We start from the raw sequence: 12762 nt of genomic DNA on the forward strand, positions 1-12762 counted from the left end.
TTTTTTACACTATCATTCTTTAACAGTTAACTATGACAAAGGCTGTAATTCAGATTTCTCCCTGTGACATGCTCCACAGTAAGCTCTGCCATTTACACGGACGTATACCTTAATAATCGGGAGCACACAACTGTCTCCTTAAAAAGAGACATCCGAATACTCTAGATTGCAGTCATGTATAAAAATGGATACCGTAAAACGTATGCAATCCTCTACACACCAACGCATCTGTAGATCTCTTATACCCCTCCCCCTCGATACACGACTATAAATGCAAAAGATTCAGAGTGTTCCTTTCTTAGGGACGGAAAGAAAAGCCTCCCCCCAATAAGCTACCAGTTTGCATTTCTCACAAAGCCAGCTCCCAAGCAGCGAATCGCTCCCACTCCCTCTTGGGGGGAGGAAAGAGAAAAGAGACTTTTCACCACCTCCTCCAAGCTGGTGCAAATCGTGGCCTCCCAGTCCGCCTCCCCCCCATCAAAATCTCTCCTGTCCCAAGGAAACAAGTACACTCACCGGATCGGAAAAACGCCACGATGTCTGCAGAGTCTTTGGCCGCCTCCTCAGCCCCTTCCCCGGCGTTGCTGCCGCTGGTCGTGGAGGTGGTGGTAGTGGAGCTGCTCATGGCTGCTGCGTGCAGTGTCGCTCCTCCAGACAAGATCCCCCCACCACCACCACCCTGATCCACTCACTGCTCCCCCGCTGGTGCCTGGGAAGAGGAAGGTGTGTCTATGTTTTGTCTTCAGGTCCCGGCTTCACCTTCCAGCAGCAGCCAACGCGGAAATCCAGGCAACAGAGTAATGCACCGAGGTGGGGGTGGCTGCCAGTGGCAACAATAAATAGAGGAACATGAAGGTATGCGTGCAATTGCAGCTCTACGGGAGTCCCCCCTTCACCCTCCAGCAGCCACCTAGGGGGCTGTGTGTGCACGCACAGATTCAATGCATGCGGGCAAGAGGCAGGGAGAGCAGAAACAGAGACAATTGCAAGAGGAAGGGGGTGAGTGCATGGAGGGCGATTGCAATCAGTGCAGCAGGAAGCTGGTGGGAGGGGAAACCGGGGTGTTGCAGCCTCTTCAGGGATCAGGAGCAGCAGCTGCAATAGCAGCGGTGGTGTCCGCAGCAGCCACCATCCTCCATCTTGGTTTCAAGTGGGATGGGCGAGGGAGAGGGGATCAGGGAAGAGAATCCCCGCCCAGGGCACAAGGGCGCAAGAGAAAAGGGGAGAGCGCGGAGGGGGAGCCTCGGCGATCTCCGGCTCGCTCCGGGCCCGCTCGGCACTGGGCGGCTCCCGCCGCTGAGGCGGCTTCTCATTGGCTGCCCGCGGGGGCGAGCGCTGGGCTGCCCGAGGCCGGGGATCCCCGCGTGCGAGGGGATGCCCCCTGCCCGGGGAGAGAAACCCCGCAGCGAGCCCGGGAGGGGCGCACTCGCCCCCGGCTCTGTCCGTCCGACGGGGAGGGGTCCGCTTGCGCGCCCAGCCAGTGGCGCCGGAGCCGCAGCGCCCAGCCCCGTGGGGGGCGCAGCTGCCGCTGGGGGCTGCGTGCTGGGCGGGGTCAGCCTCCACGGCCCAAAAATATTTTCCCCAGCCACCTATGGGGGAAGCGGGGCCAGCCTAGGGTGACAAAATGTCCCAATTTTATAGGGACAGTCTCGATTTTGGGGTCTTTTTCTAAAATAGGCTCCTATTACCCCCCTCATCCCTATTTTTCACACTTGCTGTCTGGTCACCCTAGGCCAGCCCCATCTCCGGGGGGGGGGGGGGGGGGGGAAGAGCCCAGCAGCTTCCTCCTGCTGTGGGAAGTGTATGAGCAGAGTAAGGGACGAGTCCTGAGCCCACACTCTCTCTCAGGGCGAAGGGCAGCGTTCATCACTTTTCGCCCCCCACCCGCACTGCGGGGAGAAGTAGGGTTACCACCTTCAAAAGGCACCCGGCCCCCCTCCACAAAGTAACTCTGCAGCACCCACCCCCCAGTCACGTGTAGCATCTACATCCATAACATCCATCCATAATACATCCATATATCCACAGATAAGACTGAGAACATCATTTTCTTCCCATTTTCTCAAAGCGGTTTGCGTTCTCCATCTCTGTTGAGATTATTGTTTCCCAAACTGCATTGATTCTATATTTTAATTATATATGTGAATGTGAATGTTTTGGAACTTTATAAATGAAGACAATCCAGTGAGTTTATTTCTTGAATTAGTATTTGTCATCTGATTGTGCCATTTCCAGCCTTTTATTTTTAACAGCAACATTGTAGAATTCCAGACAGGAATAGCTAAGATTGCATCTAATGCAAAGCTCACTTTTGACCACTTCAACACCTAGGCAATTCCAATCTAATCAGTTCGGAGGTTTCCCATCAAACTGAAAATTCGCCCCATGAATGCCTTATTGCATGGAACAGCAAACACATGCTGAACAATTTTCAAGACATTTGGGGCTTCCACCATCCTGAAAAATGCGTACCACTTATCAGCAGGTCCAGCAAGACTGTCATCTTCCATTAGAGCCAGGACACCAGTACTTAAGACACAGAACTCCCTGTAGAAATCATCCCCATCTACAACAGTAGCAGCACTCAATTTCAAAAGGTATTGCAGCTTCATTAAGTCATGAAATGCTGGCACTTCCTTGAAGTTTAGGCAGGAAAATGACTTAAATGGAGAGTCTTTGAAAGAAAACCATTTCTCCAGATAAGCTACTGCTCAATTGTACATAGTCTTTGCTTCGTTTCTGAACTTTTCCTGGGCTTCCCTTGGCAAGTGTGGCAAAGCTCTGTTCACCTGATAACCGAAAAACTCGTCCTTTGCTCTGTCAATCAGCTGGCTTCTGACATCTGACATCAGATCAAAAAGTTCTGTGGCATTCGTAGAATCCTTTTCAAGAATGGAAATTGACTTCTGAAAGATGGCCATGACAGAATGCAAACAAAATAAATGTAGTACTTGGGAAGCATCAACTTGTCATTTAACTCATGCTTCTGATTGCCAATGAATCTCCAGATCAGCCTGTCACAGTCCAATTCCTCAAGATCCGAGTAGTACACCTTCATAGCTTCCCAATTCTACATAGGAGGAATTCTGGCGGAATACCATCAGGGTCTGCAGCCTTCCCTTTTTTCATCACGCCAAGTCCTTCTTTTACTTCCTCAATGTTGACACTGGAAGGTTCTCCTCTGGGGATTGATGCAAGTGTCTGGTAGAATTGTTGATACACTCCTCTACCATCTTGGCCCCAAAGAATTCCAGTGGCTAGCAACATTGTACTCTGCTACCTTCAGGACAGTATGGATCCCAGAAATCTGGTGTGAGGCAATGGTAATTGCCATTCTGAAGTCTGGGAAGCCCACTAATTAAGCAGGAAGCTATAGGCCGATTTCTCTACTTCGCGTAATCTATAAATTTCCTGAACGTATCATCCTCAAAATAATACACCCTTTTACTGAGCCAAGTATCCCTGTCAAACAGGCCGGTTTCCAGCCAAATCGTAGTTGTTCTGGCACTCACAACTCACATTGAGGCTAGCTATTAGAAAAAACTAAAGACTGACACAGTATTTGTTGACATGTCATCTGCATATGACACTGTATAGATGAAGGGCCTGATGCTGAAATTTGCAAAAATTATACCTTGCTACCAAACACTTCGCCTGCTGTGGACCACGCTAGCAGACACCTGTGGGTGTACCTAAGTAATAAGACCAGCTCACCCCATACCATAAACGGGCTACTACAAGACTCTGTACTCGCACCAACCTTTTTAAATATTTACATGAGTGGCATGCCTCTAACTAAACCATGCAAATTTGCATATGCAGATGATCTTGCCATGCCAATCCAAACACCAAACCTGCATGATATTGAGAAAGCATTAACTGAGGGAGTCTGAGCTATAGAACAATACTTCTGGAAATGGAGGCTCAAACCAAACCTTGGAAAAAATAATAGTAAGTGCATTTCATCTTGATAATAGGAGTGCCAAAAGCACACTGAAAGTAGCTTTGTGTGGTAAAAATATGCAACATGATTACATCCCAACGTACCTCAGAGTGAAACTCGACCGCATCCTCACCTTCCTCAATCACCTTGAGAAGGTAACTACAAAGATAAAAACGAGACCCAACATAATCCAGAAACTAACAAGTACAACCTGGGGTGCATTGGCATTAGTGTTGTGAACATCTGCAATAGCACTTTTATATCCGGTAGCTGAATATTGTGCACAGGTATGGATCAGATGCAGCCACATGTGACTTGTTGACACCCAACTGAATACAGTGATGTGCTGCACCACTGGAACCCTTACATTGACTCCAACACCATGGCTACCTGTTCTCTCTAACATTGTTCCCCCGCGATGTTAGGACAGGATATGCTGAACTGCTGTAGCACTCTGCGAAGCTCAGTGAATCCAGGAAACGGATGTCTTCCTATCCACCAAGACCTTGACAATGCCCCACCCCCCAACACCTTATGTCCCGCAAGCTTTTCTGGGAACATCAGCTTAGCCTCATGCAATCAGGCTGCGATCAGAAGGAGACTTGGAAAGCAGATTGGGCTAAACAAGACTTAAAAAATAAGCACCTTGTGCCAGATCCCACGCAGAAGGTGCCTGGGTTCAACCTTCCACAGTCTTCTTGGTCTACTCTGAACTAACCATGGTAGATGCGGACATCTAATGCACAAATCGAAAATCAAGGACTCCCCGGTGTGCGAGTGTGGCTCTCCACGACAGACCATGGAACATATCACCACCTACTGCCCAATGTATAAATAGGAAGTAGCCATTACTGCAATAAATTCTGCCACTCCTGATGTAGCCATTTGACTCAATTAACTTCAAGTGAAACTGTAGTTGCTGCTCTCCACCAGCCATATGAAAGAAGAAAAAGAAGTTTAACCGAAGCCTTTCAGTTGTAGTGAAGAGGGTTAACCAGCGAATGGGCACATGCAAAAGTACTTTCTGATACTCCTCCTCCACAGATTCAAAGCAGAATTTGAGATGTTCTGCTTTTTTTGCACTACATGAAAACTCATTGAAAATCTTCAAAACCAAACCTTCCATGTCAAAGCTGAGGGCTTTCATGCGGTTTTTTGCTGCATTGTTTAAAACATAACAGTTGCAGTTAGCTTGGATCTTCAGTGGTTGAACAGCTTTGAGTTCAGCAAACACAGAACAGTTCTTACCATAATTCACAGATGCGTTATTGGCTCCACAAGCACTGAGATTTTTCAGGTCCAACCCCAGGTCATTTATGGCATTCATTATACCTCCTGAAATCAACTCCGATGTCTCATCTAGTTCTTCATAAAAATCCAAAAGGATGTTGTTTATGCCTCTTCCGATATTAAAAAAAAACACCAAGTAACCAAAGGAAAAAACTTCTGGCTTCCTTCATTTGATGCGTAAGTAGCAACTGCAAAGGGAGAACCTTTCTTTTAGCTTTTTTCACTCCTGTTTCCAAAGAAAACACATTCTCAGCTAGACTTTTGATTTTTGTTCCTTTCAGCTTCATTTGATTTTCCACAGCAGAAGTAGTGTGTACCTATTTAACTGCCACAGTCATTGACAAAAAACTGCAGTCATGCTTCACTTCACGAAAGACATAGGCCAATTCACTTGCAGCCACAGCGTCATCTTTAACTGTGTTTCCCCATGGGAAAAATGTTGATATGCTCCAGGGCTGGGGCATAGAAGCCAACTTTGTAGGTTCTCCAGGGCTGGCGCACCGATGGGGAAAAAATGGTGAGTGCTGCAGACCCCCATCAGCTCCTCCCTCCCGCAGCGCCTCCAACCCACCAGTGGGCCCCACGGATCAGCATCTCCCACTCCCTCCCCATGCCTCCCACCCGCAGCAGTCAGCTGTTTCACAGCGTGCTGGAGGCTCGGGGAGCAAGGACATGGTACACTTCGGGGAGGGGGTGGAACTGGGCGGGAAGATGTGGGGTGGGGGTGGGAAGAGACGGGATGGGGCCTTGGGGAAAGGGGTGGAGTGGGGGCAGAGCCGGGGGTCAAGCGCACCCCAGCAGTTTGGAAAGTCAGCACCTGTGTATGCATGCATTCTGTTTTGCACTCTGAACCACTGTTGGGTGTTTTTTTCCAGTTGAATATTTCCAAACAGCATCAATTCCATCAAATTTCAGTGTAAAGACACCTTGACACATTGTACAATGGGCATTTGTTTTATCAGCACATTTTGCCAGCCAGTCTTTGTAGTCTGTTTCATTTAGCCAGTTGTCACTGGATGTGCAGTTTCTGATGCAAGCTTTTTTTCCCAGGGCGTGTCGTGGGATCACTTGCACCATCACCCTGATCTTCCCTTCATAGGTGCTGACTCTGTGGGTGCTCCAGGGCTGGAGCACCAACAGGAAAAAAATGGGGGGTGCTCAGCAACCACCGGCAGTCAGCTCCCCGCTCTTCTCCCCCAGCGCCTCCCACCCATGGCGGCCCTGATGATCAGCACCTCCCCATCCCTCCCAGCGCCTTCCACCCGCCGCTATCAGCTGTTCCGTGGCATGCAGAAGGTAATGGGGGTGGAGGAGCGAGGGCCCGGCCTCCTTGGTGGAGGGGGCGGAACGGGGCGGGAAGAGGCAGGAGTGGGGGCAGGGCCCGGGGCAAAGCCAGGGTGTCGAGCCCCCACTTCCCCAGCACATTAGAAAGTTGGCAACTCTGCTTTCATTATTTAATATGCTTTGCATGGTTCTTCAGTCTTGTGTGACTCAAACCCTCTCTCACACACATGCGCTGTGTGCTTGTGTGTTGATGGGCAGACAGCTGCTGTATTTTCAAAAGTTTTGATCTGTTATCACTTAAACTGCGGAAGTGGAAATACTGCATCATCTTTAGCTGGACAGAGAAACTTTTAACATTAGATATCCCAGTGTACTGTGATGATAATGCAAATCTTTATACCCATGTAAAAAAACCCAGCAGATTAAATTATTTTTCTGGCAATTGGCAAATCCATTAAAAAAAACCTGGCCAGCCTGGTCAAATACTGGCCAGGTGGTAATCTTAGGAAGAAGGGGCAAGTCAGAGACTGCCTAGGGAGTGGAAACCAGCTGGGCTGGCTGCAGAGCTGCATGGAGAGTTTCTTACACACACAAATGCCAAGGATTCCTACGGGTCACAAACCCAAGACCTTTTTGAGTTTTTCCATGAAGAAACATGGGACATACACACACCATAGCCCCGTAGCTGGGCACTCACCTGTGATGTAGAGACCTAGGTTCAATTCAGGGCTTTGAGTCCAGCAGAGCAAGAACTGGAACCTAAGGCTCCTAGGTCAGTGCCCTAACCACTGGGCTATCCAGGGGGCCAGTCACTCTTCCCCCTGCTCCCAGTAATTTATCCAAACTCATATTTCCACCAAACAGTTAAGTTTTTGGAGACAATGGCATATTTCAACAGCAAAAAGATTCAAACATTGGTGTGATGTTGCACTCCACATGTTTTTTGGAAATACGTATATAAGTGTAAATATAATGTAACTGGAATATGCTTCATGCAAAAGGTCTCTTGTAAGGCATCATTACAAAGCTTATAATCTACTGAGTGTGTTCATCCTATTTGTATTAATGTATCATTCTTGTATCTGAAGCTAGAAATATTAACAGGTTTCAGAGTAGCAGCCGTGTTAGTCTGTATTCGCAAAAAGAACAGGAGTACTTGTGGCACCTTAGAGACTAACCAATTTATTTGAGCATAAGCTTTCGTGAGCTACAGCTCACTTCATCGGATGCATTCAGTGGAAAATACAGTGAGGAGATTTATATACACACAGAACATGAAAAAAATGGGTGTTTATCACTACAAAAGGTTTTCTTCCCTCCCCCACTCTCCTGCTGGTAATAGCTCATGTTAAGTGATCACTCTCCTTACAGTGTGCATGATAAACACCCATTTTTTTCATGTTCTGTGTGTATATAAATCTCCTCACTGTATTTTCCACTGAATGCATCCGATGAAGTGAGCTGTAGCTCACGAAAGCTTATGCTCAAATAAATTGGTTAGTCTCTAAGGTGCCACAAGTACTCCTTTTCTTTTTAGAAATATTAAGTTTTACTCTATGAAGTCCTATTGTAATTATGCAAAGTGTGGGCCATTAATGGTGGCTTGGAATCTTGATGGCTCCCATTAACTAGGACAATTGGTTGTAAATGGCTCTGTTTACTTGTAAACCTTTATGTATATGTGGGTGCCAGCCAGTGAGTACTGAAGTCTCACAGGACATGTGAACATGTCACATGATACTGAAATCCATCTTAAACCTGGTGTTTTTCCATTTAGAAGGAAGGGTGGGAACCCACAGAGAGACAAAGAAAAGGAGTACTTGTGGCACCTTAGAGACTAACAAATTTATTAGAGCATAAGCTTTGATGAGCTACAGCTCACTTTCCCCCACCCCCTGCCTTGGGCCCGGGAGGAGCTCACTCTTCCCTCTGCTCCAGCAGGAGCTCGCTCAGTTTCCTGCCTCCGCAGCCCTGGGGCCAGAGAAGTTCTGTTCCCCCAATGAGTATTGGGGGGGCCATGCCCCTGCTTGCTCCCCCTTGGGCACACCCCTGTTTGGGAGTAAACTCAGCATGCTCTATGTCTGGTTAAGCTAACTGAGACAAGCTTCAGTTGGCCTGAAGCCTGACCAAGAAGTGCACTGGACTGCCTGAAGGCCACTGAAGATTTATGAAAACATTCAAAACTAGTGGGAATTGAAAGGTATGATTGACAAAGGGGAACAAATATATGTGAAATGTGAGAGAAGTCGCATTCCCCCATAACACAAGCAGATTAGTTTAATAATGCATGAAATGTAGGTCTTCATGGTTGTCTTTCTATCAAAGCCAACTGGAAGCTTATGGTAGCAAATACAACTAGGATTTTCCTGCTCCAAAAGCCTAGGCCCTTAATCACTTAAACCGAAATATCTCTGTGACATTACTCTCCATATTCTTTATGGAAATATGCTTCTGATATGGATATGACATAACTGAGATGTACTTTACGCAAGATGGCTCATGTAGGATATCATTGGAAAGGTTACAGACTAACAAATTTATTTGAGCATAAACTTTCGTGAGCTACAGCTCACTTCATCGGATGCATCCGATGAAGTGAGCTGTAGCTCACGAAAGTTTATGCTCAAATAAATTTGTTAGTCTCTAAGGTGCCACAAGTACTCCTTTTCTTTTTGCGGATACAGACTAACATGGCTGCTACTCTGAAACCTGTCATTGGAAAGGTTATGATTTACTGAATGTGATTATCTAATTTGTATGCCTGTATCATTTCTGTAACTAAAGTTAGGAATATGGACTATATAACTGTGACACATGGCCAGAAAGGGTTAAACATCCTGCAAAATAAATAACCCGCAAAAGACAGTGGGAAGATAATGTTTGTGTATGTATATATGTATGAGTAGGGTCAACAATGTAATCAACAGTCCCTGTCATTGCTGTATTCTGACAGTTCAGAGATCAAAAGAACATCGTAACATTTAAATGAATTGTAAACACAGGATATCTTGGTATTGGTCTCTCTTTGAAATATACTGTGAATGGTGGAGGAATAAGCAATTGGCCTTAGGTTAATTCGTATAGCTAAGTACCAATGATGGACCTCCTTCAAAGTAATCCTAATTACCTTTTCTTCCCCGAGGAAATCCCAACTTGTCAAAGTGTTGCTTGGCTAGAAGTTGCAATGTTAAAGGTATACCACATATGGTAATGGCCCGACCCAACTCAATATCTATCACCTGTAAGGACCTCCCACCTCCAAATCACTGGAAGGATGTCTGATACCTGGGAAAATGAAACTGAAGAAAGTACAACAAATAACTCAGTGGTTGATCTTGGAACTGTGGGCATTGAGCCCAGACCCAATTATGGGTGACTAACAATGGTGTTACTGATGACTGGTTTCAGGATGGCCAGAGACCAGCCGAGATATTCATCTCTTTACCCACATCTATCATCGGGGTTTAAGGTCACCCAAAATAAAAGCCAACAAGGGAGTGCAGGAGTAAAGCTCAGGAATGTTCATTAGAAAACAAGATAAGTAAACAGGGTATGCTATAAAGGACTCCCAACACAGGTAATAAGGTAAACAGGTAAAGGTGACACTATAACTGTACTGACTGTGACCAAAAAGGGTTTACTCCCTTCTCAAGACAGGTCCCAGGTAAGGGGTATGGAGGACTTAAAAGGTCTCTACCATTTCTTGCAGCTTGTGTCTGGAGCCTCCTGACTTCACAATGCAGATCGGGTCTGGAACCGATCAGGTAACTCAGCAGGGTGAGAAGTGGACCTCAGGCAACAGGTAGGTGGTAACTCTGATTGATGCTGGTGATTTTCTTTCTCCTCCCCTGTGTTGTCATGGGTGCAAGTAAGATTCAGATGAGAGGGTGGCAGCTACAGCTCACCCTTGCGTGCAAGTGTGTTAAACCCTCCCACAACCCTAAGACACAGTGTCCTGGCTTACGCACCTGCGTAGAACACACTGCTGTGATCCAGCACTCTGCCACTCAGATGGGCATCCCCTTCCCTCAGACATGCTAACCCTTATATGCCCTGCTGTTACTGGGCAGATCACATGTCACATGGTTGCCCGGTTGCCCGCCTTTCGGTAGAAAGGGCAGGAAACTATACCTAAGCAGGGGGAAGAAAGGCAGCCAAGTTGGATTCCTAGTCATTGTCAGGAATTCAAGATGGCGTGTGGGTATTAACAACTGGAACAGAAATACAGAAATTCTCCTCCTACATTACTATACTTGCAGATGGACCTCCGGACACGGACAGGCTGTGACTGAAAACATTGTTTCCCGGACTGCCTACTACTTAGATAACGGTTGGCAAGAGGAACATGGAATCTGGATGAACCACGGCTATGGAGCACCTTGACTGGAGATCAGGTAAGCTGTTTTGATGGTACGTTGCCTCTCGAAGTGCACATCTCACGGACTGCCGCTCAGAAGGACAGCACCACTTCAGGTGTGTTCTCCCCTTATATAGTTTCTCTCTCAGCCATACCCTGTTGTGACATTGCACCCCATAACGCATTCTAGAAATATACTTATAAATGTAAATATGACATAAATGGAATACGTTTTATGCTACATATGCTCTGTAACATATCTTTGCAAAGGTTATGTTCTTCTGCATGTATTCAACCTATTCGTATGCATGTATCATTTTCATATCTGAAGTTATGAGCGTTGGCTCTATGCTTGTATTGTAAGTGTTTGCTGTAGGAAGCACCTAAGGCAAACCTGGTCAACATAATGTGAAGGGGTTATTCAAGTAATTGGGAGTACTTGGCTAACAATGGACCTTGATAGACACCAATCCACATCTGAGCTTTCCTGGGAACATTCAGACTAGCATGTGGACAATGGCATCGGCCTGTAAAGAACTGAGTCATGCATGGACATGTGACTTGCCCATGTGACTCCAAAACTCCATCTGGTAGCTGTAATTCTACACAGTGGGAGAGAGGAGTTTCTACCCACAAGAGAGAGACTGTATAAGCCTCTGGGAAACCCTTCCATTTTGTCTTCAGCTGGCTCAAAAGATAGCCTCTCCACCCCAAAGTATGCCTGAAAGAAACTGGAACAAAGGACAGTAAATACAGGGGTGTGAGGGATTGCTGGACCCAGACTAGAAGGAGGCTAGTCTGTCAAAGAAGCTTATTGGAACATCTCTGAGGGTGAGATTTACCTGCATTTAGTTTCCTACTGTATTAGGCTTAGACTTACGTGTTTCATTTTATTTTGTCTGGTAATTTACTTTGTTCTCTCCATTATTACTTGGAACCACTTAAATCCTACTTTTTATAGTTAATAAAATTACTTTTTACTTATTAATTAACCCAGAGTAAGTATTAATACCTGGGGGGGAGGGCAAACAGCTGTGCATATCTCTCTATAAGTATTATAGAGGGTGAACAATTTATGAGTTTACCCTGTACAGGCTTTATACAGGGTAAAATGGATTTATTTGGGGTTTGGATCCCATTGGGAGTTGGGTATCTGAGTGCTGGAGACAGGAGTACTTCTTAAGCTGTTTTCAGTTAAGCCTGCAGTTTGTGGGGGACGTGGTTCAGACTTGGATCTGTGTTTGCAGCAGGCAAGGGTGTCTGGCTCAAACAAGGCAAGGTACTGAAGTCCCAAGATGGCAGGAAAAATGGGCTCAGAGGTAGTCTAGGCATATCAGGTGGCAGTCCCAAAGGGGTTTCTGTGATCCAACCCATCACACACGTGACCTAGACCCAGTGGTCTTCCCACTCTTTTACACCAAATGACATAAAACACCTTACATTTCCCCTCCTTGACAGTAAAGGGATATACACAGAACTTTAACCATCACATTCCATAGACATTACTTAACTTAAAAGATGATACAGGCACAGAAGCTATAGGTAACAGCTGTTTTTCTTTTGATCGACACAGTAAGGCAGATCAAGTACACAATGATTACAAATTGGATGATTAGGACCACAATAATAGGATGTAACATAATATTCCATACATCATTAAAATTTTCCAATCCCCCAAATAGATTCTCCCCCCACTGACTAGAAGCGGTCTCATATTTGATTCGCTTTAACACCTGCCTAATCTGATTAAAGGCAGATGCACTGTCAGCAATACCTCTTTCCCTTCCTTCTCAATTTGCTTTAAGTGGGCCTTCATTTCTGGGTGGAATATAAATTGGTTTAGGGCTGCTATATTTGCTCCAAGGTGAACTGGATCTAAAGTATACTG

General features: G+C 46.1%; 1 protein-coding gene and 1 long non-coding RNA gene across 4 annotated transcripts in view; one reads left to right on the forward strand and one right to left on the reverse strand.

Moving 5' to 3' along the window:
- Positions 1 to 1163, reverse strand: part of TRIO (trio Rho guanine nucleotide exchange factor) — a 399978-nt gene extending 398815 nt beyond the window's left edge. The window contains exon 1 of one of the 2 annotated variants that reach the window (XM_074945021.1): positions 517 to 1162. In XM_074945021.1, the coding sequence (XP_074801122.1) occupies positions 517 to 625 (109 nt within the window). In that variant the 5' untranslated portion in view covers positions 626 to 1162. Of the gene's footprint in view, positions 1 to 516 lie in introns of both variants that reach the window. The other variant, XM_074945023.1, reaches the window with a different exon arrangement.
- On the forward strand, positions 412 to 11700 carry LOC141982718 (uncharacterized). 2 transcript variants are annotated; one of them, XR_012638196.1, is made up of 4 exons: positions 412 to 855; positions 6284 to 6529; positions 10227 to 10319; positions 10777 to 11700. It is a non-coding gene; the product is annotated as an uncharacterized LOC141982718 (long non-coding RNA). The 2 variants fall into 2 exon arrangements; XR_012638197.1 differs by having other exon boundaries at positions 6333 to 6529; positions 10777 to 11698.
- Positions 11701 to 12762: the final 1062 nt, after the last annotated feature.

Source organism: Natator depressus, chromosome 2, assembly GCF_965152275.1.
Source record: "Natator depressus isolate rNatDep1 chromosome 2, rNatDep2.hap1, whole genome shotgun sequence".
Taxonomy (NCBI): Eukaryota; Metazoa; Chordata; order Testudines; family Cheloniidae; genus Natator; species Natator depressus.